Source organism: Gymnodraco acuticeps, unplaced genomic scaffold (assembly GCF_902827175.1).
Source record: "Gymnodraco acuticeps unplaced genomic scaffold, fGymAcu1.1, whole genome shotgun sequence".
In the NCBI taxonomy this organism is placed as follows: domain Eukaryota; kingdom Metazoa; phylum Chordata; class Actinopteri; order Perciformes; family Bathydraconidae; genus Gymnodraco; species Gymnodraco acuticeps.
Window position 1 is genome coordinate 340,121 of NW_022990217.1, and position 27,017 is coordinate 367,137.

The window sequence follows — 27,017 nt, forward strand, 5'->3', positions numbered from 1 at the left end:
GATTTCCACCATTTCTGCTCTGCTGCCCTAAGGACGGTTCTATTAGCACGCAGCGCATCATTTAGCCAGGGAGCAGGAGGGGACTGACGAGCCTGCCGAGATGTGAGAGGACAGAGAGAGTCCAGAGAGGATGAGAGAGTAGAGAGGAGAGTTTCTGCAGCAGAGTTTGGTGGCAGGAGTTGGAACGAGTCAGAGGAAGGGAGGGCTGAGAGCACCGACGAGGCAAAGGTAGAGGGGGAGAGGGAGCGAAGGTTACGGCGGACAAGTGCAGGATGAGAAGAGATTAGTTTGTTATGTTTGGAAAGGGGTAGAGAGAATGAAATGAAATGACACAACAGTGTCGATCTGTTTTGTATTTTTGCCCTGGCGTGTTCAGTTCCTGTTTCCTTCTGGTTGTCTCTCTCTTGTTAAAGAGATATTTGTCAGGATTGCAGGTTCGTCTTTAATGTTGAATGCATCCTTCAAGCCTTTCAGTGCTTGTTCCTGTGTGATGCTCCTCCATGCTTCTGGAACATCAGCTGTTTTGGCGTTGTATTCTAGGGCAAATCTCTCATTGTATTTAACCAGGACATACTTCCAGTAATCAGATGCCTCCCTGGTGTAGTCTTGAGGAATGAGCCAGTCTGGGTAGATTTAGGCAAACTCCTTGTAAGGATGCCACTCTCCATTAGTGTCTGCGCATTGGAATTTACACTCACTGTGAACATCAGTTGTGCACAGTGTTTCCATCAGCTTCTCAGTGCCTTCATACCTGCATCTACCGAGACCTTGTGGCCGATGAACAGCTGCATGATGGTTCTTGTGTTTTTTGCCTCCGGCTTCACAAGGAACTTTACAAAATGGACATTGTTGTCCACAACCAAACACCTGACTGAAAAGCTCATCCTGTGGTTTGGTAGGAAGTTTGTTCACAGTCTCTGTGATGTCTTCAGATGTTGAGAACTCCTCCTGCAGCTGTTCATTAATTTCTCTCAATGATTTGACGAGGCTCTCTTTAAATGGATGGCACGTGCTTTGGATTTGAAACAGGGTGGTTTTTTCAGCCTCTTCTGAAAGCGAGATATCTTTGTTCAAATACCTAAGCATGTTTTTGATGAGCTCTGTGATGCTTTCCTTGTTATCTGGCAGCAGGACACCATCCTCTCCTTTTGAGGCCCTTTCAGTTGCATCTGTTATTTTTTTAACTATGACTTTCAGATTCTGACTTTTCAGTTTGCATAAAGCTTTGTCCTCTGACATTTTTTGCAAGATATCCTGAAATATCAAATCCTTTACATACATTTCATATTTACTAATGAACTTGACAAAACTCTGAAAGTCTTCCTTTTGCAGCAACTCTTCCTGAATGTTGTACTGTAAACATTTTCGGGAACTGTACTCTGCTGAATGGCGGCCTGCCAAAACTTGATCCACAATGTTGGTTCCCAGATGTCTACTGATGTACTCTTCCACAGCAGGATTGATACAAAGTCTGACAAAATCATCTGCTTTGCGTTGGCAATGATTCACCTTTTTGTATAGATCGATAAAATCCAACAAGTACTGTGGCCTGTACTTTTCCAGCTGAATTTTGGGATCCCTTGCTGACAAGAAATGTCTGTGCATTTGAAGGAACTCTCTTGAGGCAATGCCACAAATGTGAAGCTTCAGGTCAATCTCAAATTTGGGATTGAAAGTCTAGGATTTAAGAGATTCATCTACTTTTTCCAAAATATCTTTTGTTAAAGAGTCATGGTAATCTGCGTCAGTCTTTGCAATATCACATACAGACCGTGTGATACACTCAATTAAGTAGTCTACATTTCTCTGCAATTCTCTCTTTTTATCTTTTGTTTTACTAAATATATCTCGGAAATACTTTTGACTTTGGAGATGTTCAGATTTGACCTCAAATGGGCCCTTGACTATGTCCTTTAGGACTTTAGTGTTCTGTAATTCCTCATTGAAGTTACGATTTGAGAAATGTATCCTCAATTGTTTAAGGACTTTTTCAGATATGTTTAGTTCTTTCAGGCCAGACACATTTGCTGTGACTTTTGTCCACATCTGTTGAAAGTCACATTTCAACTGTTCATCAGAAAGTGTGCATTGTTCGCGATCACTCAAGAGTTTCATTACTTATTTTTCAATAATTTCTCTCTGTTTGCTTTGAATGTCCTGAGCCTCTTTTGAACTTATTTTTTCTTCAAGCGCACAATCCAATGCATTGTTTACTGAATGTTGGAAATCGTCTTTAAGACTTCTGATACGGTTGATAAAGTCAATTTTGTATTTCTCTACAAGATTCACATGTATGTCTTTCCTTTTGTAGTAGTCATCAAGTTTCTCGTCCATTTCTGTTCGTCCACCCTCTATTTTGGCGATCAACTGTGTTTTTTTTGAGGCAACCAATGTCTTCCAAGTGTTCACATGTGTTTTGTTGTCATAATTTAAGATCTCTAACTTTGCCCCATCCTGCCAAAAGATCAAGTCTTTTTTGAATTTCCATTCCCATTGACTGAACTCCTTGCAAAGGTTGTCATAAGCCTGAGCCACAAGAGTGTTTCTGAAACCGAAGATGACGTTCTCATATTTGACTGCTTTCCAGAGACTTCTTACCCATTCTAGAAACTCTGGAATCTGTGAAACATCACCGGTTTTGTCTTTTTTCACTGTCTCCAAGAGGTTTTTCTTGAAATCTGCTACAGCTTCACTGTAACCTGTGTTCACTGATGCCATCGGTGGAGTCCCATGCCAGAGTCCGGGGATGTTCCAGTTGTTTTCTTTTATGTCATAGTCCAGCACATCTGTGAATCTCTTTATAGAGGGATTCTTTTCCATTTCTGCAGCAATTTCAGTCATTTCATTGAGTTGGTCCAAGAGATGCTGTCTCTCCGTCAAGGTCCTTGCATGAGCAGAGACTCCAGCAACATTCTGGTGCACAAAATGACAAATTGGCTTTTTACCAATTTTCTTCATTCTCAGGAATGCATGGATTCCAATTTGCAGGATATCTTTCATTTCTGTGGAGTTCTCTGATGCAACATTGATAATTGTGACATCACTTAAACCAATGACAAAGGTTGCCAGCTGGTTGTCATGCCAATAACTGTCTTCTAGTTGTGCCAACTGAGGAGCCTTGAGGCCCTCTGTGTCAATGAGAACTATGAAGTCACAGTTCAGCTGGTGTTGTATATCATCACTTACTCTGAGGAAGAGCATATACGCTACCCTTGTGCATCTGCCACTGCTGACTGCAAACTGCACACCGAACATGGTGTTGAGGAGTGTTGACTTCCCAGAACTTCGGAGACCCAACACGGTCAGTACCAACAGTCTGCTCTTCTCTCCAACCTTCCTGTGTTGCTCCATTAGTACATCTCTCACCCATTTCTCTGGGATGTTGGAAGCATCTCCATCCAAGAGCTCTAAAGGATATCCATCCAACAGCAGTTCAGCTGCCAAACCAGGGAGACGATGTACTTCATCAGCAGAGTTTTGTGACTGCAATGAAAACTCATAGATCAGTCCCATCTCTCTCATGTAATGCTCTATCCCTAAAGAGCTTTCCAGCAACTCCTGATCCAGCTTTGCAATCTCTTTCACATCTTTGTCCTTTTTTTTGCTTTGTTCTGTCCACTGATGGCGGAGTGAAGATAGCTGATCCCGGGAATGTGCATCCAGTTTGAGTTTCATCCACTTAAGGAAAAAATCTCTGTTCTTGCTGTCATTTTTAGGTAACTGTTTAATGAAAGTGTTCATATCATCTGATAGTTTTTGTTTGCCAAGCTTCTCCTTGATTTGTTGTTTTTCTCTCTGCAGCTGAGATTTATATTGTTCTGGTTCTAGGTTACCATGTGTTTTCAACCTACATTCCTCTTTCTCTAACTGCGATAACCTTTTCCAGTCAGCGCCTTGCAGAGGAAGTTGTTTTCTCTTGTAATCTGGTATCTTCCTCACCCCAATTCCTTTGACAATCTTCTCAGCGGTTTCCTTTTGGTCATCACTTGTGCATTCGTCCACAGACAGACCAAGATCAACAGCTTTGTCAACCATATTTTCAATGCTCATGGTGGGTTTTCCAACTGTTATCTTGTTAATGGCTGCAGAAAGTTTCTCTGAGAACCCTACAACATTTACTCTTGGGTCTTTAACTTTCACACTGCTGTTTGGCAAATCTAATTATTTCACTGTTTTCTTGACAGATTCCATGTCCTCTTTTGAACTTCCATCCTTGCGGTTAACAACCAAGAACAGTTTGGATTTCACATCTTGAAGAGAAGTCAGAATCTCATGCTCCTCTTTTTCAATTTTGTCCAGGAATACAAAGGTAGCAGTTGACACTTGAAACAGAAAAGTGAACTGAGCAAGTGACTCAGAAATGTTTCCTCTCAGATTGGCAAATGCAATTGGGTCTGGAAATACATCAGGATGTTCTCTGCCTCTGGGAAGGTACCAGTACACCTCAGCCAAGCCATTGGAAATGTGTCTTTCAATTGCTCCTCCTTTCATTTCTCTGTGTATAAATATATTGTGATTCTGCTGGCCAAGGATGAGAACTTGATTCAACATCTGGGACTTGGACAAACCACAGTTCTGGAGCCTCACAAAGGAATATAATGGTATCTTTGCTTGGACAATGTGGTTTTCAACAAAGTCTCTTGATTCAGACAGGTGTGGACACCACTCTTTGACAATGTCCCTCAGAGCCCAAAGCATCAGGGTACTCTGACTGTTATTGACATGGGGCATCAGCAGTGGGACAGAAAACTGGCACATTGTCATCTTGAGGGCCATTTCCTGTTGCAAGAAGCTGTCAGCACAAAGGAAGAGTGCTGTTACGAGGTCGAGAGGGTTAACCTCATTGTCTGCAGATTCATCAGCAGTGTAAAGGTCAAGTTCAAGGGGATCACTGCTTTCTTCATTATCTTCACTGTTTGATACTTGTGTACAGCCCCTGCATTCTGCATTGAGTTTAAATAGTTTTCTGAGAAAGCACCAAGGTATTTTCTGTACTGATGAGGCAGCTTCTTCATTTATGCTGTTTTTGTTGATCTCCAATAGAGACCGAAGAGTGAGCTTGTTGGGATAAAATGTCTCCAGTCCCAGTTTGGAGAGAAAGGTGATTAGGACTGTTAAAGAGAAAGAGAAGGTCATATTTAGATATTAGGCAGCCCTTAATGGATCGTATATGGATGTTTCCTCGAGGTCTGACGTGCTGAAGGCATTTCCTTTCTCGTTTAACATATAGCCACATTTTTTCCTTATTTTAAATGTGTGGATTATTGTATATCCAAGTTTGCAAGCTTGCAGAATTGCTTATTTTGTTGGATTACACAGTTTTGGCACATCACCAAGATCTGTGAATCATTTTAATCCCATTAATTTTGTAGTTTCATTACATTACATTACATTGCATTTAGCTGATGCTTTTATCCAAAGCGACTTACAATAAGTACATTCGACCAGGAAGACACAACCTTGAAGAAAACAGAATCATATAAGTACATCAGGTTTCATAGAGCCAAAACATTTCAAGTGCTACTCAATTGGCTTTAGATAAGCCAGTCCTTTATTAGTATATAAGTGCTTTGTTAATAGTTCTATCGCTCGAAGTGGAGTCGAAAGAGATGAGTTTTCAGTCTGCGCCGGAAGATGTGCAAGCTATCTGCTGTCCTGATGTCAATGGGGAGCTCATTCCACCATCTTGGGGCCAGGATAGCAAACCCACGTGTTTTTGCCGATGGGAACTTGGGTGCCCCTCGCAGCGAGGGCGCAGCGAGTCGTTTGGCTGATGCAGAGCGTAGTGCACGCGCTGGGGTGTACGGTTTAACCATGTCCTGGATGTACGAAGGGCCAGATCCATTCGCAGCATGGTAAGCAATTACCAGTGTCTTGAAGTGGATTCTAACAGTTACCGGAAGCCAGTGAAGGGAGCGGAGGAACGGAGTGGTGTGGGAAAATTTAGGAAGGTTGAAGACCAGACGAGCCGCTGCATTCTGGATGAGCTGCAGAGGTCGGATGGCACATGCAGGTAGACCAGCCAGGAGGGAGTTGCAGTAGTCTAGGCGTGAGATGACGAGAGCCTGGACCAGAACCTGCGTCGCTTTCTGTGTCAGCTGGGGACGTATCTTCCTGATGTTGTAAAGCGTGTATCTGCAGCAACGGGTTGTAGCAGCTATGTTTGCAGTGAAGGACAAGTTGTTAGCTAGGGTCACACCCAGATTCCTTGCAGTCTGAGTCGGGGAAACAGCTGAGGTACCGATGTTGATTGTTAGGTCAAGAGTGGGACAATCTTTTCCCGGAATGAAGAGCAGCTCAGTCTTGTCAAGGTTGAGCTTGAGGTGATGAGCAGACATCCACTGAGAGATGTCAGCTAGACAAGCAGAGATGCGTGCGACGACCTGGGTCTCTGAGCGGGGAAAGGACAGAATTAATTGGGTGTCGTCAGCGTAGCAGTGGTATGAAAAACCATGCGGGCTAATGACTGATCCGAGCGAGTTTGTGTACAGGGAGAAGAGGAGGGGACCAAGAACAGAGCCCTGAGGGACCCCTGTAGTTAATTGACAAGGGTCGGACTCAGACCCTCTCCAAGTCACCCTGTAGGTACGGTCTTTCAGATATGAGGTGAGGAGGAAAAGTGCAGAGCCTGAAACTCCAAGTTTTTGGAGAGTGCGAAGGAGGATCTGATGATTCACCGTGTCGAATGCAGCAGACAGGTCCAACAGGATGATGACAGAGGAGAGGGATGCAGTTTTGGCAGTGTGCAGTTCCTCCGTGACAGCAATGAGAGCAGTTTCTGTGGAGTGACCTGCCTTGAAACCAGACTGGTGCGGATCCAGAAGGTTATTCTGATGGAGATAACAGGAGAGTTGTTTAAAGACAGCGCGTTCAAGTGATTTAGACAGGAACGGGAGGAGAGAGACAGGCCTGTAGTTTATAACATCAGACGGGTTGAGAGTAGGTTTCTTTAGGAGAGGGTTTACTCTTGCCTCCTTGAGACTGTTTGGAAAGTGACCAGAAGTTAGAGAAGTGTTGATGAAATGGGTGAGAAACGGTAGAATATCAGGAGCGATAGTCTGAAGGAGGTTTGAAGGGATAGGGTCCAGAGGACAGGTGGTAGGGCGGGCAGAGGTAATGAGGGTAAGAACCTCACTTGGAGAGAGAGGGGAAAAGGAGGTTAGTGTGTTGGTGGAAGGAGGGTCTGGTGACCCAGCGGTGAGTAAAGGGGAGTCAGAAAAAGAAGAGTGAATATCATCAACCTTTTTTTCAAAGTGGGTAACAAAGTCGCTTGACAGAAGTGAGGAGGGGGGAGGGGCTTTTGGAGGGTCCAAGAGGGTGGAGAAGATGGAAAATAGTTTTTTCGGATTGGAATAGGAAGATTGGATCTTATCTTGAAAGAAAGTGCTTTTTGCCTGATAGATCGAAGCAGAGAAAGAGGAGAGGAGAGCCTGATAGGTTAGGAGGTCGTCACGGTGTTTGGATTTCCACCGTTTCCGCTCTGCTGCCCTAAGGACGGTTCTATTAGCACGCAGTGCATCATTTAGCCAGGGAGCAGGAGGGGACTGACGAGCCTGCCGAGATGTGAGAGGACAGAGAGAGTCCAGAGTGGATGAGAGAGTAGAGAGGAGAGTTTCTGCAGCAGAGTTTGAAGGCAGGAGTTGGAACGAGTCAGAGGAAGGGAGGGCTGAGAGCACCGACGAGGCAAAGGTAGAGGGGGAGAGGGAACAAAGGTTACGGCGGACAAGTGCAGGATGAGAAGAGATTAGTTTGTTATGTTTGGAAAGGGGTAGAGAAAATAAAATGAAGAAGTGATCGGATGTCTGGAGCGGGTTTACAGAGAGGTTAGAAGTAGCGCAGTTCCTTGAGAATATGAGATCAAAGACATTGCCAGCTTTATGAGTCGGTGGGGACGGAGACAGTGAGAAAGCAAAGGCGGTTAACAGGGATGTTAGTTCGTCTATTTCACAATTCTAAGAGATCAAAGATGTATTTAGTTATTTGTGTGGTAATTTTTACAATTTATATAAATCTTAATACATCCTTTAACAATTTAATTTGCATGTCTACATATACACAGAACAAAGTTGAGGGAATGGGGGAGTTTACCTGCATGTTCTTCACCTGTGTTTGTAGACATGGTCTGACTTTTCCTTCAACTCGTCTGTGCTCTGAAACCTAAAACGTGAAAAATACTACTTTTAACCACTTTTGAGTACTTTTATTTTCAAAGGCGTAACACATTGTGTTATTCATGCAGATCAGTTGCAGACAATCAAAAACCAAACATCTCACATGAAGTATTCCTTGTCATCCATTGCCGTTATTTTCAGTGCAAATCATCAGACCAACTCTAGGTAAGTTATTCCAATATGTTGTATTTGGAACAATTACAAAGAACAAACTGCTGTTTGAATGAAGCAAAACCATTGCGTTTTTTTAAAACCGCTGCACTAACTGCCAATATTAGTCACAAGTTTGCTTAGAGAAATATTACTAAGATGTCTAATGTGATCAAAGAGGTGTGTCTGTTGTGCACCGACAGAAATGCTAGAGAGGTTCATGTTGTTTATGTGTGCTTTCTCTCATTCCAGGCTTCTTGATTGTTTGCACCTGTCATCCATCCTGTGTCTCCTGTGCTCATCAGTGTCAGCCCCGCCCCTGATTGGTCCCAACTGTGTCTTGTCACCCTGTGCTTAAATTCCCCTGTCTCCCAGTGTTCAGTGTCAGTTCGTATTGTCTTATGCTATGGTCAGGTCGATGTTTCTTGTGCTCGTGAAAAGTTTCATTCCTCACTACGTGAGCGCTTTCATTTTTTGTTCGCTGTTTTTGTCATCACGGCTAGAGATTGATAGTTACCCTTTTTGTTGTTCACTGCTGTATTGGAAAATAAAGTATCTTACAAATACTTTACCTCTGTCTCCCGGGTCGTGCAATTGGGTCCTACATCCTAAGTGTCTGAGTTCGTAACAGTGTCCTACTGTCTAGTGTAGCAAAATAATTCTGATTTAGTCCGATTGAAGCACATCAATTAAAAAGTACAAAAAGTAAGTACTTCTTTATAACACTGATAAAGTCTCAGTGTGTCGGCGGTCAAGCTTTTGTTGGTCAAAGATCTTACAATGTTTATTTTCTAAGAACCAACAATGTGCATGCGTTCCATTGTCCAGCAGTGGAGCTTTTATCTATACATCAAGGTGTTAAACCACAACTCCCTGCTCAAAAACGACAGTCAGAAAGCACAATTTGGTTTCCTGTGTGCACAAAGTGTAAGCAGAGTTTAACAGTTCACCAAGTTCAAAGTTTCAATAGTTTCAAGGTGGTTCTTTCAATCTTATAATATAATATAATTCAATAATTAATTGAAACAAACAAAAAAACTTAAAGGGGCAGATGTCAATGAAGTTTATCACAGCCATTAAGAAAGATGCTGCAGTGATTTGGAGTCATAACGATTTTATACAAGAAAAAAGGGTTTTCAATATAGAAACTAGTGACCTTTGAAGTACTGCATGGTGTTGAGAGCTACATAGTTGGGTGATGTACTTAAAACAAAAGTTAATTATAATCAAGTATAATCAATTATATTCTTGTATAACTCACAATGAAAATGTTTCATCTGTTATGTTTTTATATTTGCAGTAAAAAACAAAGTGGTTTGTTTAAGTTGAGTGTGTAAGGTCTGTGATTTATGGGCGTCACTGATAAGGAGGAGGGCAGTTTCCCCTCCCTTTTTTTCTCACAGCAGAAACACAAGGGGGGGGGGGGGGGGTCTCCTGCCTTAAGGAGAAACACGCTAAGGCTTTTAATGGGTGATTATGTCATAGCCGAGGATAATATTTTGCAAAATACATACATCAGAGGCCAGGCCCAGTTTTACAAATATGGGCGTAAAGGAGGTGTTTTTGGGGGTTTTCTATCCGGTTGTAGGGGCATAAAAGCCACGGGATAAGAGAGGATGAGAGGGCTGGGTAAATGGCTCTCGGTAAGGTTATCCTGGAAGGCGTTAATAGGACGTACGGGAATCTTAGAACTAATAGCTTTATTTAGATCTATCCTGGAAGGCGTTATTAGTACGTACAGGAATCTTAGAACTAATAGCTTTATTTATTTACTTGCAAAACAATGACTTGAGACTTGACTCGGACTTGAGCGCAAAGACTTGAGACTTGACTCGGACTTGCAAAACAATGACTTGGTCCCACCTCTGCCAATTACCTATTACAGAAAAACATATTTGAAATTATTTCATTATTCACACACAAATAAAACAAAAATGTTCTGCTCCTTAAAGGCGACATTTACCATGTAATGATGTACCTTTAGGTTAACATGAACCGACTTCGGCCGAGATGGGCGCCTCCAGTGTAAAAATCTACAGTAGCCTATACTAATGCAATGAGTACAACTTTGTACGAAGCCATACACATCAGCGTTGCGAGCTCATTTCCATTGGTTTCAATAGAGACGTGCACTGCAGCAGCGCGCACCGCTCGTCATGTGACGAGGAACAACCAATCACAACCGAGAAACATCTCAACTTCCGTAAACACAAGTATACGGCAAATATGGAAGATAAGTTCATTTCACAGCGGGTGGATCGTAACCCTTACTTTAAGATCTGTCCGGCATGTCCCCCATATTCATGGTATGTGCACCGCTGCTAAAATGTAACACAATCATTAATATCCTCCACTTTCCAGTATCAAGTGTCGCTTTCCGGGACACAACCCCACACACAATATTGTGTCTCTGCTTTGATCTGTGTGTATTTACGGTATTTACATGAACACAGAGCGGATCAAAGCAGAGACATAAACACAGTTTTTTAGGGAAAACACTGCGGTCCCACAGACAATATTGTATCTTTAACAATCAACACCTTAAATGGGTAAAGATGGTCGCTTAACGTAAGGTAGGCTGTGACGACCCCTCCACACCACGTGGGGTGCTGTTTCTGTGTGTGCTTTGTGGGTGTGCTTAGGTTCACAGGTTGCACTCAGTGTTGTCATGATGGAGAGTGTGGAGGACTTTGTGAGAGCGCCTACAGAGGAGCTACTGGAGGGCTTCTCACGTGAGCAGCTGATCGGTGTTGCTGAACATTTCCGCTTGGATGTTGGGGATAAGAGGATGAAGGAAAACATAAGAGGGATTGTTAGATCAAATCTGTTCGAGTTGGGTGTTTTCAAAGGGGGAAAATATACTGTTGATCCTAGCAGAGACAGTGGCAGTACGTCTGGCTGCCGTGATACAGACCTGACTTTTGAGCAGAGAAAGGAGCTGTTGCTGTTGCAGGTAGAAATTAAAAGGCTTGAGTTGGAGGAGCGGAGGTTGGGTTTACCTGCTGGGGCTGCAAGTCAGGCCTCTAATTTCCCTGGTAGAGCTACTCCATTTGACGTTGCCGGTAATCTGCGGGTGGTGCCTCAATTTAATGAACGAGATCCAGATACGTTTTTCTCCTTGTTTGAGCGTGTTGCTGAGAGCAGAGAGTGGTCAGAGGCTAATAGCACCTTATTGCTGCAGTGTGTGCCAGGAGGCTTATTCTGCTTTAACGGTGGCGGACAGCAAAGTGTATGCGGGTTAAAACTGCGGTGTTAAAGGCTTACGAGTTGGTCCCTGAGGCTTATCGACAGAGGTTTCGGTCCTGGGAGATGTCTGACAAGCAGACACATGTTGAGTTTGCCAGGGATCTGGTTACCTCTTTCGGTAGGTGGTGTAACTCCTTGAAAGTGGATACGTATGTCGCATTATGTGAGTTGATGGTGTTGGAGCAATTTAAAAATTCTGTGCCCAGCCACATTGCGGTTTACATCAGCGAGCGTAAAGTGACAACTGCTGCAGAGGCTGCTGCTCTGGCAGATGATTATGTGCTAACGCACAGGGGCGGTCGCAACTTCAGGGTCCAGGATGAAAGGGTTGAGTTGACTGCTCTGATTCGTAGTAATCTGTGTCTGTTCGGTGATACACCTAGCCGAACACACATGTTAGTGCACGATATAGATGTGGAGGGTGCGCATCCCATTCGCCAGCGTTTCTATCGTGTGTCTGAGGTAAAACGCCAGGTAATGGACACGGAAATCAAGTACATGCTCGAAAATGGCATCGCCGAACCGTCTTGTTCTAGCTGGGCATCACCATGTCTGCTTGTGGAGAAGTCTGATAAAAGTCCTAGGTTTTGCACGGATTATTGGAAGGTTAACGCTGTTACTAAACCGGATGCGTATCCACTGCCTCGTATGGAGGATTGTATTGATCAGGTTGGTTCTGCGCAGTTTGTGAGCAAATTTGACCTTCTAAAGGGTTACTGGCAGGTTCCACTTTCTCAAAGGGCCAAGGAGATCTCTGCCTTTATTACACCCTCAGGATTATATTCAGGGCTGCACATAACTGGTGCGCAGGTGCGCATGCGCACCTCGGCCAAAAAAAAGAGCACCGGGTCATTTGAAAAAAGGCGCATTTGCGTACCAACATTGAGAGAGAGGGAGAGAGAGAAGAGAAAAGAGAGGAGAGAGAAGAGAGAGAGAAAGATATTTGCGAGTTGCATATGAACTCAGGGCCGGCCCGTCGCACTGGCGTTGATTTTCGCCTAAGGCGCCAGATCTGTGGAGGGAAAAAAACATTTTTGACCGTTGGTGCTCATCCTAATTTTCGGCCTTGATGTAACAACATTCATAATTAATTAAATGTAACACCCTTTTCACCCCGGTTACACGTTTCATTTGCCCTGTACGATGGGCGCTGTAAGTGATGAAAATGGGGGATGTTGGCTTGTCTGGCGCCCGCAGCTCACAGCCAAAGTGCGAGTGAGCGAGGGAGAGAGGGAGGGTGCACCGGTACCGGCGCTGTTGTTATTAGAATCTGGTGCTAGCTGCGGATATAAGAAGAAGATGTTTCTACAATAATGTGGAGGGAGAGTCCTCTCCAGTCAGACCGAGAGACTGATAACTACAGCTCAGTGAGGTAAAGAACTCTGAGTGTTTAGATAGTTCACTTTAGTCTAAGTTCAAACGGTTTGGTCACAATTTATGTAAACACATATTTCCAAGGCACTCCTTTATAATTATTGGGATAAACAGGTTTGAAATTATTCCAATGGACAGTAACCACACATATCTTTTTAAAACTGGACTTTCGACCCAAAACCAGCTGTTGACTTGTGGATGCAAGCAGCTAATCGAAGACTCAACCAGAGAGAAAGTAGTAGGCCTACACCATCAGCCATGTCTGACAGAGAGGAAGACAGTGAGGAGAACAGTCAGGAGGGTAGTGATGACAGCTTGTAGGATTACTGGTCGTGCTAATGTTGTCTTGTGTTCACCTCTGCATGTGTGTTCTGTGTTCACCTCTGCATGTGTGTTCTGTGTTCACCTCTGCATGTGTGTTCAGTGCCGTGTGTCTGACAAATAAAGTCAAGACCCCCTCAAAAGTTACGGTTTATTTCATTTTAAGGATGAGCACCAAGCAACATCTCCAGGTGCTCCTTTGAGAACCAGGGCAAAAAAGTGATGTGCACCCCTGATTATATTCCTATAATGTGATGAGTTTTGGTCTGCGTAATGCTCCCTCCACATTTCAGCGACTTATGAACAGGGTGGTGTCGGGGTTGGAAGGTTGTGCCGTGTACTTGGATGACGTTGTGATCTATAGCGATACGTGGGAAGAACATTTGGCCCGTATTAAGGGACTGTTTGACCGGTTGAGTGAAGTGTGCCTGACGGTGAACTTGGCAAAGTGTGACTTTGCAAAGGCCACCGTCACTTACCTCGGAAAAGTGGTAGGGCAGGGGACAGTGTGTGCCGTTGAGGCCAAAGTAAGTGCGATAACCAAGTACCCAGTTCCTACTACCAAAAAGGAACTTCAGCGGTTCCTTGGGTTAGTTGGGTATTATCGCAGTTTTTGTAAGAATTGTTCAACTGTGGTAGCTCCCCTGACTGATTTGCTGAAAGGGAAGGCCCGGTATGTTTGGTCAGACGTGTGCCAGCAGGCTTTTGGTAATGTCAAGTCTGTTCTGTCTTCACCTCCTGTGCTGGCCGCTCCTTGCATGGTTCGACCTTTTCAACTGCATGTGGATGCAAGTGATGTCGGGACAGGAGCCGTACTGTTCCAAGCTGATGGTAGTGGGGTGGACCGCCCCGTGAGTTTCTATTCCAAGAAGTTTAACTCGTTTCAGTTGAACTACTCGGTAATCGAAAAGGAAACCCTCGCGCTCATCTGGGCATTACGATGTGTATGTAGGCTCTAGTGTTCCGCTGGTTGTGTACACAGACCATAACCCCATCACTTTCTTGAACTCAGTTTGTTGCCCAAATCGTAGGTTAATGCGGTGGATGCTGTACCTACAGGCCTATTGCCTGGACATTCGCCACATTAAAGGTTCGGATAACGTGGTAGCTGATGCGTTGTCTAGAGCTCCGAGCTTCTGAAAGGCCTCTTCAGGAGCCGGAGCTGATGAGGTGGGAAGGAGGAAAGTCAGGAACTACAAAACGGTCTGTATGGATCCGTTCAGGATTACAATGTTACTATTGTTAGGTAGGTTACGGTGTTCTTAGGAGAACTCCTTTCTTATGGGGGGGAGTGTGACGACCCCTCCACACCACGTGGGGTGCTGTTTCTGTGTGTGCTTTGTTGGTGTGCTTAGGTTCACAGGTTCAGGTGCTGATGAGCTACACCTGGAAAGGAAAGGATATAGGAGGAGCCCAGCCGGTTACGTGGGGCGGAACTCCTCTGGGCACTCTCTCCGTGCCAGCCTCTGGGACCTGTGGCTGGTTTTCTCATTTTAATTGTTTATAAGGAAATAAACAATTGCTATTTTCTTACCCTTCGTCTCGCCTCCCTGCTTTTTGTTGCAGCCCAGGAACCGGGTTGTAACACAACCTGCATCAGCGCCCCTAAAAGTCGGCACAAGAGTAGACATGCAGAGCCGGACCGACGCAGTAAAGTTCTACACCGCCTGACAGCAGACATGAAACAATCATTTAAAACAAGATGTAGCCTATAGACATGCAAACATGCCGCAAGCTCATCCATCAGCTATGACTCCCCTCTCCCCACTGAGCTCGGTTTAATGTGCATAACTTTGGGCAAGGTTCATAGTTTTAAATATTGTAAATCAAGCAACTGCCGGACTTACAGTATAAAAACACGCTAAACACAAGTCAATCAATATAAACTCACCTTATGATTTTCATGGCTTTATTCTAGCTAACACCAGTGAATGACAATGTTTACAAATTGACAGCTGTATTGTAACGATCACAAAAGGAGTCGGAAACAGGCTTCTAGTTATTAGGCTTTAATAACTTCTTCTTTTTCACGGATGATCACAGGATCATGTACAGCTTGTGGGTTCAACCTCACACTCACACTAACTCCCACACATACCCATATATAAATCAGTGTCTACGTCACAACTTCCCGCCCTCCCCCGTCTGCTCCCCCAACCACAGACCCGCACCTCAACCAGCATCACTGTGCAGCTCTATGATTGGCAGAGAGACGGGGGATACCTGAGTGACACCCTGGACATCCTATACAGGGTCGCTACACTACCCCCCCACTACAAAGTTCCTCGCCCACGAGGAACAAATAAAACTCAGCACAAACACTATAACTACACACTGTACTTTGACTAGGAAGGTCTGGGTGGACTACCATCCCTTCCAGTGAGACCAGGGCACATTCTTGCCCTCTACAGGAACCGAGGGGTCTCACTATAACTTTACTACCAAACAAAGTCTCTGAAACGACCCGGGGGTCGTGACTGCCTTCTCGGCAGGGGGACTGGGGTCAGGAGGACAGGGGTTGCCGGTTCTGGCCCAGGCGGCGATAAAAGGGGGGGGCACCCAGTCCCTGATGGGGGACTGCTGCTCTGCTCGCCGGGGGACCTGAGTGGGGGTGTCGAAGGGGCGGCTGTGGGCCCCGATGTTCCTTGGGCCTGTGGAGAAGCGACTCCTCTGTACGGAGCCAACCTGTCTCTGTGGAGCACAACTTTTCTCCCCTTTGGTGGCAGCTGCACCCTGTAGACCACTTCCCCCACCCTCTCCAGTACTCTGCAGGGACCAACCCACTGACTGTCCAGTTGTGGGCACCGGCCTTTATTTCGTTGTGGGCTGTAGACCCAAACCAGCTCCCCGGCCCGGAAATGCTGCCCTCTTGTCCTGGTGTCATAGTTCCGCTTCTGTCTCACCCCAGCAGTTTTCCGCTGATCGCGGGCAAAGGCGTGAGCGGAATCAAGGCGGTCCTGAAGTCTCCTGGCGTACTCAGACCCTGGAGGCTCGTCCCAGTCGCACTGATGCTGAGAGGTGAGGATGGCCAGCTGCTGTCCCATGGTGCGATGGAATCTCTCGACTAGTCCGTCGCTCTGAGGTCGTAAGGGGGAGGTGCGTGTTTTGTGCATGCCCAGTTGTGAGCACATGGAGGCGAACACCCGGGACTCGAAATGTCTCCCCTGGTCACTGTGCAGGGTCTCCGGCACTCCAAACCGGCTGAACATGCCGGCCACCAAGGCATCTGCGACTGTCTCTGCTTCTTGATCAGGGAGAGCATACGCCTCTGGCCACTTTGTGAAATAGTCTATGGCCGTGAGAACGTAGCGGTTACCCCTGTTTGACAAAGTTAGAGGCCCCACCACATCAACCGCTACTCTCTCCATCGGGGCCCCCACGAGAAACTGTTGCAGCGGAGCATGGGAACGACCAGGGGGGCCCTTCTGAGCCATACACGGATCACAGCGGCGACAGAAGTCTTCGACATCCCTCCTGCACTGCCCCCAGTAGCAGCCCTGCCCTTAGCAAACAAATCTATAGAATACTATAGAAAAATCTATGGACGAATTCTATAGAAATTTTCTGTAGAATACTACAGGATTTTTGCGGATATACTATAGAAATTGCCTACGTGTTTTACTATAGATTCTGGGAAATAATCTATAGAATACTATAGTACTATAGAAAATATATACTGTGTAGATGGTTTTTTTGTAGAAAATAATCTATAGAATCCTATAGAAAACCCCATGGATGCTTTCTATAGAACTGTTCAGTAGAATACCATTCTGTAGAATACTATAGAATTTGTGACCTATATTCTATAGAATCTGTGGACATTTCTATAGAACTTCTATAGAATGTTTGCAGATATTCTATAGAATTTACCTATGGATTTTACTATAGATTCTGCAAAATAATCTATAGAAAAATCTATTGATGTTTCTATAGAATTTCTGTAGAATATACTGCAAGATATTGGCAAATATTCTATAGAATTCACCTATGAATTTTACTATAGATTCCACCAAATAATTTATAGAATCCTATAGAAAATTGCTATTGTTTTCTATGAAATTGTTCTGCAGAACTTATAACATTAATTTACGGGAATTGTCCTTAAAGATTTTACAGGAAAACACTGTAATTTTACAGATTTATCTGCTCTTTTTACAGTCAATAACCTTTAATAAAAGTACAGCACTAATACTTCTACGGGCAAAACATTCGTAAAAAAACGGTCAAATGACTGGCTGCCAAACAAAAACCATAAAATTAAGTAAATTAAGTAAAAATACTTTAACTGAAATAAAGTGCAAAAGCAATTAGTATACAGACATTGTCCTTTAAGATTTTAGAGGAAACTTTCCTCTCTTTTCAAAATCCATTGTCTTAAAATGTTACATTAAAATACCAAAAAAATAAAGTTCTGATGAGAAAAACAGTTTTTTACATTTTTAAAAAAAATTAGATTTGTATGATCAAACACTAAAATAAATACAGAACCTAAAGTTCTAACGGGAAAATACTGTTATTTTGCAGCTTTTTTCTAACATTTTCCAATCAAACAGGTTCAACAAAATTACATCACAAAATGTTCTGTAGGAAACAATTACTCTGAAAACTTAAAATATAAAAATATTTGTAGAATTATACTACAACTAATGAATACAGCATTTCATATTTAAACATCATACTTATAAACAGTAGAAACAAAAAGTAAGTTGAATTTTTTAAGATTACTTTGAAACATTCTCAACTGAAAATAACAGAAATTACAAAATGGCGACATATGTTCACATTGTCAATTTGAAGGAGCAGTGTGGAGGATTTAGTACGTCTAACAATGGTAAATTCCAACCAATGGATAACTTGTTCACTCACCCTCCTATCCCAAGTTGTAGGATAATGTATATTGGCTGCAAAAAACTTGAGGCCCAATCATGTTTCCTCTGTCCATTCTGCGCTACTGTAGACGTGGCAGTGCAACCTAGAGGACAAAAAGATCAGAATTAGAAATGGGTTTATTGCCAGGTAGGTTCACACGTATGAGGAGGTGTCGTACATACAAATACAACATTTAAAAAAGTACACAGATAGCGAACTATATTAAGAAATAGAATGCAATAAATTATAGAATATAAAATTGCAGTAAGCAATATTTAAACATTGCATTATTTACCATCCTGTGATCTCCATGCAGAGTCTGCCTTGTGGCTGAGGTAACGTGTCAGTGGGGGGGGGGGGGGGGGGGCGGGCCTTGTTGAGGTGGCGAGAGGTTCTGGTCCTGATGGAGAGAGGTTCTGGTCCTGATGGAGATAGGTTTTGGTCCTGATGGAGAGAGGTTTTGGTCCTGATGGAGAGAGGTTCTGGTCCTGATGGAGAGAGGTTCTGGTCCTGATGGAGAGGTTTTGGTCCTGATGAAGAGAGGTTCTGGTCCTGATGGAGAGAGGTTTTGGTCCTGATGGAGAGAGGTTTTGGTCCTGATGGAGAGAGGTTCTGGTCCTGGTGGAGAGAGGTTCTGGTCCTGATGGAGAGAGGTTTTGGTCCTGATGGAGAGAGGTTTTGGTCCTGATGGAGAGAGGTTCTGGTCCTGATGGAGAGAGGTTCTGGTCCTGATGGAGAGAGGTTTTGGTCCTGATGGAGAGAGGTTCTGGTCCTGATGGAGAAAGGTTTTGGTCCTGATGGAGAGAGGTTCTGGTCCTGATGGATGGTGTTGAAGGCGGAGCTGAAATCCACAAACAGGATCCTGGCGTAGGTTCCTGCTGTGTCCAGGTGCTGGAGGAGGAAGTGAAGTGATAACTATTAGTAAACCATAATGATGGATGTTATTATCAGCAGCTGCCAATAGATCCCCTAAATCTTGTATGATGGACCTTTGAAGCACACACACACGTTATTGAGAGCATCCCAAGGGCATTGATTATTTCATAAGTTTAGAAGGGTGGAACATAGTCTAACAACAGTTAGCTTTTGTTAATTTTACCTCGAGCCAAACTTGTGAGACTTGTTTCTGAAATCCCTTTCTCTTAAAGTGAATAAATTAAAAATAAAACAATGGAGGTTACCCTAAAACTAACCACTGGATTGCTTGTCTAACATGACCTAGTCCATAAGTGAGGTAAGGGTGGGAACAATCAAACGCACCCTCCCAGGTACTGCGTGTTAGCGAAGTACAACTGGGATTTTGAAGAGGAAGATATGCTTGGTCAATTCTTAATAAAAAAGAAAAACCAACAAATTGAGCACTTGAGTTTTCATTAGCAGCGCCTAGCTACAGCTGGTCAAGCTTCGGTCGAGCTTCGGTCAATACCACTAACAGTCTATTTCCTTAAAATGGTACATATCGATTAATCTATATTTTCATCTTCAGGTGATTGAATCTGCATAATGTCCCTGTACAATAAGATTCGAGCATTTTGTAATCCAGTGAGGAAATTCAAGACCAGTAAATATTGATTGATTAAACAACACTAAATACAATTTTAGTGTTTTCTTCAAACTCAGACTCTCTGCTGCGGCTGTACCTCAAAGACAAAACAATTGTCTGATGATCTTTGTTGAACAAGATCTGATTGTCCTGTACTTGTACAATGTGGGGTATTTTTAAATACTTTACTAAAACACATTCAATATTATGTTAGACACAAGTTAGTTATTACTCACATATCAAAGTCTTTTCATCTGCAAGATGGAAGAATAGCTGGGTGCTGCCTGGAGAGACTGATGAGAGGGACACAGGCTGGCTTCAGCAGCTTTCCACACAAAGCTATCACATCTTCTCTTCCATAGTCCTCACTGTCCACTGGTGCTCTGTCAAAAGAGTGAACATCACAGCTGTCATGTTAACCCTTTGTTACACAACATATAACCAACATGTGTCAAAAGTGACCCGAATTAGTTTAATTGTAAATATCTTTGCAATAAATTACTTTAACCATTCAGGATTCCAGGTATTCCTCAATTAACCTGTTTTGGATCAACACCAATTCTACATTTTTATTTTTCCCTTTCTTACTTTTTGAATAAAAATCATGTTTGTATCACTACACTTCTAAGGCACAACATGGGTCAAACATTACCCGTATTCTTTTGCTATGTTATTTCATGCATGGCTGAGTATTTCTTTACTATACATTTTCAAAAATAATAAATGTTAGCAGTGATTTGGACCAAGCATGTATGATGTAGTAATACAAAAAGTATTTTGGTTCACACAGTGTGACATTAGCTAGTCATGTTAGCTTGTAATATATAGAGCAGAGCTAACTAGCAAGTTAGCCGAACGTTAGCGGTTAGCTGTTTATGCTATGCTAGCTGTTGGCTACTGAACATTAACAAACTAGATTCCGCTGTAAGAAATCTGTGAAACTTTATATTAAACTTGGCGACAACACTGTGACACCCCGCTGCATGTTTATGTGTATAACGGCCCGTCCACACTACAGCGTCGACAGCTTCAATCTGCCCATTCACTTTGAATGGGGTGACGTCACGTTGCCGCTTTTTTTCGCCGAACTGAATTGTGGGTAGCAGAGCGGTCCGTCTCCGGCGTCAGAAGTTGAACAATGTTCAACTTCAGAAGTTGAACAATGTTCAACTTCTGACGCCGGAGTAGCCAGCGCCAGCCAATCAAATCCCGTTTCGGAAAATCTGACAGCTCAAGCCGTAGCCAATCAAACCGCGTCTAAGCTGGGAGAGATATCCCGCCGTTCATTTCTATATTTCAAAAAAAGATGGAGGAGAAACTGATTATTGCCGTAGCAAATCACCCGGTTTTGTATGACCAGACCCTCTTCACCTACCGGGATACAAACCGGAGGAACCAGTCATGGAGGGAGGTGGCAGAGACAGTGGGTGAAACTGGTAGGTTTTCGCCTGTTTGGGGATTGAATATCCAGTTTACGTAGTGTTAACATAGCTAGCAAGCATAGCCATTAGCCACTATATTTAGCATAAAATAGCACGATAGACATTAATCACATAAATGTTCATCATCCGCTGACACTTGACCTCTGCCACATCATAGACTATATTGCATTACATTAATGCACACAATGTCATACTCCTTTCTGCTCATATTCTGCTTTCACATTTCTTAGTTATATATATATATATATATATATATATATATATATATATATATATATATATATATATATATATATGCAAACATGCATTCTATTTCCATGTAAATTACTGCTTTATTTAATTTTTATCTTTTTGCAATTTAACTGTATTTTATTACGATGTAAAAACATTTTGTGTTTTATATTAGATTTCTTGTTTTTTATATATGCACCATGACATCAAGTCAAATTCCTAGTATGTGCAAAGCTACCTGGCAATAAACCTGTTTCTGATTTTGATTCTGATAAAGTGTGACATGTAAAACCTTTTATGCAATTGACAGTTATAAAGGGATTTGGTTTTCATTAATGGAGGAATCATTTTCTTAAATTCAAGAAATTAACTGTATTCTTTCATTTCATTTTATTAGAGGAAGTGTGCAAAAAGCGGTGGAAGTACCTCAGGGACAAATACAGAAAGGAGAGGATATTAGAGAAGGAAGGGAAAAGGAGCGGGGCAGGGTCTTCCGGGGGATCTAAGCCCTGGCGTCTCGCGGCAATCATGAGCATTTTAAAGCCATTCATGCTTGACCGCGAGATGTCCAGCAATTTCCCCCGGCAAGACCTGCCTCCATCCACATCCATAGAAGAGGAAGAGGAAGACAGCCTGGAAGAGAGCCTGGATGACAGCATTGAAAGCCAACCAGGTGCCAGTCAGCCTGCTAGTCAGCCAGCCAGTCAGCCAGCCAGTCAGCCAGCCAGTCAGCCGGCCAGTCAGCCAGCACAGGAAAGAGTCGCATTCCGGGGGAAAAAGAGAAGGGGAAGGGAGATGTCCCCCTTTGAGGAGAATCTGCTTTTGACCGTAGGTCCAATGCTGGATATGCCACCACCACCACCCCCACCACCAGTGGTGGAGGAGGACGAAGACCTGCTCTTTTTCCGGAGTCTCTTGCCCACCATGAGGCTGATCAGCAGGAGAAATAGGCTGAGGCTCAGATTCAAAATACACGAGGCGGTCCTGGAGTAATTACATACTGATACTGATCCACATGACATGTTTTTACACTCATCACTCATCACACACTTCACTCACAACATTACATAAATAAAAGTTATTTAAAGCATGTTATGGCTATACTGTGTCTTGACTTGTTCATGTGGTTTGTGCCGGCTAAACGGATTGGTTGTACTTTTTACAGTATTACGGCTTCCACAGATGACATTTTTTTATGGATTTTTTGTCAAAGCACTTAAGATATTCATTGCTATCGGGATGTTAAGAGCATTCCATGGAATATAACAAAAAGTGTATCTCGAGCCGGTTTCTGAAACTTACCTACCCCACCTTTAATTAGAGATAATACTTGTTATTTTACGTACATCTGCATGTATTTTCTGAAAGTGCAAAAATACTGTAAATATAGTACATTTACTGTAAAAAAATGGAAATAAACGTTATTTGTTGTTATTGTCAAAATACTTAAAATAATGTTTGGGGTTGTTAATTTATAGTTAATATCTGTCATTTTACAGGATTTTGCAAGTTATTTAAAAAAAACATGATAATTACTATAAACATTTACAGTTATTTCCTGTAAAATTACGTTCTTTTTTTACAGTGTAATAGACTGCAAAACAGAGTAGAGTACTGCAGACTCCAATGAGTTGTTTGTAACAGACTCACACTAACAATATATATTGGTATATGTCACTTAGCTTTGATCTCCAGTTGTAACAGATAATTAGTTACATAACAAAAGTGATCAACGTATACGTACAGATGCAGTCACAGAAATTCTGGAGCATTTACATCAGAATACAAGGACAGTGACATTCATTCAGTTTAGAGTTCCATTCCAATATGTTGTATATGGTTATGTATAGGTTACATAATTTAATTGGGCACATAATCCAGTATACAGTTGTAAAGATTTCAAAGGGATCTACCCGTACAGCTTTTGCAAAGCAGCTCAGTGCCACAAAATGATGTAGGTTACTATGATTTTCTCTATTCCAATTTAAAGACAAGTTTTATATCATTCTATAGAATTTAGTATAGGTTGCATCAGAGAGAAAATGTCATGCATGTTTTCTTTGAATGCTATAGATTTCTACAGATATGTCATGAGTCGGTTCTGTCCTATATAATTCTTTAGATTGTTATAGAAGTTTATAGAAAAGTACACATTTATAGTATTCTACAGAATGATCTAGAGATTTCTATTGTATTCTATAGAATTATTTAGCATGGCTTACAAATACGACTATGTTCTATAACATGCTATAGATTTCTACAAGATTCTATAGATTTTTTTGCTAAGGGTGATGAAGGCGCCGGAGAGTCTTAGTGACGCCAAAGTGCCCAGAGCCTGCCGTTCCATGCATGGCCTTGAGTACGACCTCTTGCAGACCCCTCGGGACCACCACTTGCCACCTCTTCTCCCCCGTTGCTGGCTCCTTCCACGCCCGCTGTAGTACGCCCTGACACAGACGTAGAGTCTCAAACTGAGACCACAGCCCCTTGGTTGCTTTGGAGAGCACTGCCACTTCCTCCCACGGTGGCCGCTGCTGCGACTCAACCCACTGCAGTACAGGCTGTAGAACGGCGTCCAGCTCTTGCTGTTGCTTCCACTCTGCCACGTCCACTGTCTGGAGCTCCCGGCAGATAACCTCATCCACAGGCCTGCACCTCAACCAGCATCACTGTGCAGCTCTATGATTGGCAGAGAGACGGGGGATGCCTGAGTGACACCCTCAGCATCCTATACAGGGTCGCTACAGTAGGCTATTTACGTTGCTCGTTGTAATGGCAAATGTGAACTCTGCTTTTTTATATGCGTCTTGTGATAACCTGTAACTATGATGAACATTTGATGACATTAAATAACTTTTACCTTGTAGAGATGTTCTCGGGACAGAACCAGCTTACTCCTCCGATGCGGGAAGAAAATATGGTAGAACCCTTCCTTTGTTTAAAAAAGAAAAAGCTTCACATTTTTAAAAATAAATATATTTTGCAATTTTTTTCTGCTTTACATCTTGTCCATTAAAGTGCCATATTGTTCAGGTTCAATTACGAAACTATTAAAGTACGGGTTTGAGTCCGACCATATTAATTTGTGAATAAAATATTTGTAAATAATAATTAGAAGCTGAGTAATCGGCTGCGGAGCAAGCTGCCGACGTATGTGCTCAGTGGGCGGAGTTACAGAGACAAACATAACTTTTTTCTTATTTCTTAACATGATTGAGACTTATAGAACGTACACCCCTCAAGATTAACATAGTTCTACATGATTGATTCATGTTTCGACGAGAAACATGAATAAATGATGTCTCATATATTAACTGCATATTTGCAAATTGAACAACCCCACTTTCCCCTTTTTTTCAGGGTAGTGGGAGGCTAAATGGAGGCAAATTCAACCGATAAGGCTACGTTTATTTGTGCTTTCTCTTACCTTCCTAACTCAGATTTGTGCGTACTCTTTGTTTCTGTGTCTTCTCGTATATTATAGGCCTCGACCATATTCTAACATCCATATCCTCTCATCTCTTATCGATCCCACCCAATCCACACCTTTACTAAACTTCCCTACTGAAGTAATATTTGAAATATTTTTCCATTATACTTCAGCTCTGTAATTTGTACTTAACTACATATATTTAATACTCAGGTACTAATAATAATAGTAATAGCTTGGACTTATATAGCGCCTTTCATGAGACCCAAGGTCGCTTTACAAGGAAGAACAGGGCAAAACAAACATAACAAAACAAAAGGCAGTCAGACAACCAGTCAGACAGACAAAACAACAAATAAAGTAGTACACTAGTTACTTTTTACATATATAAACACATGAAATGCTATATGATATGATGCAGTATGTTACAAATTATAAAACCTGTATTTTTGAAAGTATCTATAATTGGCTCCACATTGACAAACTACAACTTTTAAGTGCTAGGAATTTGTAATGATAAAAAAACAGGATAATATAATAACCATAATAATATAATGCTGTGGAAAGAGCCATTCTGCATAACATGCACTTTTTATTTTGATACTTACAGTTTTTTTAGCTGATAGTTTTATAATTTATAATCTGTTCTGGTATTGGCCATTGTGCAGAGTGAGTCATTTTGCTTTTTGTACTTCAAGTATATTTGGAAGCCAATCATTTTGTACTTTTACATACGCAACATTTTGAATTCAGGACTTTTACTGAAAACCATAGTATTTTCACTTTTACTTAAGTTAAGGGTCTGAATACTTATTCTCACACTAGATTCACAGGTCACCTTGTTCAGATTGTATGAATACATTATATAACATGAAAACATGTACACATACAAATCGTTTTGTTAAAAGACTTGGTTCAACAGAAACAATATAGACAAAACCGTTTCTAACTAACGTATTTAATACTTCCTAAATGACCAGAAACAGATTTAAATTAGTTTGTGGTAATTATAGTTCAACCCGGAGAGACGTGATGTAAGAATTACATATTTATTGTTTACACGTCATATGAATGAAATGATTGCCATGATAGTACAACAGGAGAATGTAATGGTGTTTGGCGATTAGGCCCCCGGTTTGCAGGATAATCATTCAGGAGGGAAAGCACCGCTCCGATGAAATCCCCGGGGTCTAGACACTGGTGGTGGTGATGAGTAGGTGAGACCAGTCTGAAGGAGGAAGGTTTAGCTTTGTCCTGAAGGAGACGGGAGGCGAGAGGGGTGGAGGCGGGTTGCGTGTGATCATCTGCAATGACAACTGACAGGGAGGAAGAGCAGGTATTTAAGGCATTTAGCATGTGCAGCGATTGGCTGCTGAGGCATGACGCCCTCATATTTAATGAGGGGGGAAGGGAGCCATAGAGTGACGTGTGAGTGACTCGAGTTAGGTCTTCCTTATTGAACTTGCGCTAAAGCTTTCATTTCAACCCGGAGAGACGTGATGTAAGAATTACATATTTATTGTTTACACGTCATATGAATGAAATGATTGCCATGATAGTACAACAGGAGAATGTAATGGTGTTTGGCGATTAGGCCCCCGGTTTGCAGGATAATCATTCAGGAGGGAAAGCACCGCTCCGATGAAATCCCCAAAACCAGTGAAGTATGAATACTGAGATGAACTGAGTTGCTTACCTTGTGGGGTGACTGGTGATCTGGGGAGGAGAGATAATAGATTAACACGTATATGAGCGACACTGTGCCGGAATCACTGCCGGAGCTTACTGGTCATGCTGAGACTCTGACTGCCGAAATCAGTGCCGGTCTTATCTGAAAACGACCTGCGGGTCGCATGCCTGGCCAGCAGGGCTTGACTACGCCGAGGAGCGAGCGGTTTCGTTTTGTAACGGTGGCCCAACGTCCACGACACCGAAGTGTACGGTAGCCTTCCGCTACGACACCGAAGTGTACGGTGGCCTTCCGCTACGACACCGAAGTGTACGGTGGCCTTCCGCCACGCCTGACTTCGCAGGCTATATATATATATATATATATATATATATATATATTTCTCTTTATTCTTTTTCCTTTGTTTTGTAACTGACACCGAAGTGTACGGTGGCCTTCCGCCACGCCTGACTTCGCAGGCTATATATATATTTCTCTTTATTCTTTTTCCTTTGTTTTGTAACTGACACCGAAGTGTACGGTAGCCTTCCGCTACGACACCGAAGTGTAC

At 42.7% G+C, this 27,017-nt stretch overlaps 3 protein-coding genes across 3 annotated transcripts; 1 reads left to right on the plus strand and 2 right to left on the minus strand.

The window, feature by feature from the left end:
- Positions 1-2,118: 2,118 nt before the first annotated feature.
- On the minus strand, positions 2,119-4,171 carry LOC117547747 (interferon-induced very large GTPase 1-like). The gene has a single exon (XM_034218556.1). It carries the CDS (start codon positions 4,048-4,050, stop codon positions 2,119-2,121), a length of 1,932 nt encoding a protein of 643 aa, XP_034074447.1. The 5' UTR covers positions 4,051-4,171.
- LOC117547748 (up-regulator of cell proliferation-like) lies at positions 4,039-5,136 on the minus strand. The gene has a single exon (XM_034218557.1). The coding sequence runs from the start codon at positions 5,134-5,136 to the stop codon at positions 4,162-4,164; it is 975 nt and encodes a 324-aa protein (XP_034074448.1). The 3' UTR covers positions 4,039-4,161.
- A 15,940-nt stretch (positions 5,137-21,076) lies between these two features.
- On the plus strand, positions 21,077-22,387 carry LOC117547754 (double-strand-break repair protein rad21 homolog). The gene is made up of 2 exons (XM_034218566.1): positions 21,077-21,110; positions 21,745-22,387. The coding sequence occupies exon 2, from the start codon at positions 21,876-21,878 to the stop codon at positions 22,338-22,340; it is 465 nt and encodes a 154-aa protein (XP_034074457.1). The 5' UTR covers positions 21,077-21,110; positions 21,745-21,875; the 3' UTR covers positions 22,341-22,387.
- The last annotated feature ends 4,630 nt before the right edge of the window (positions 22,388-27,017 follow it).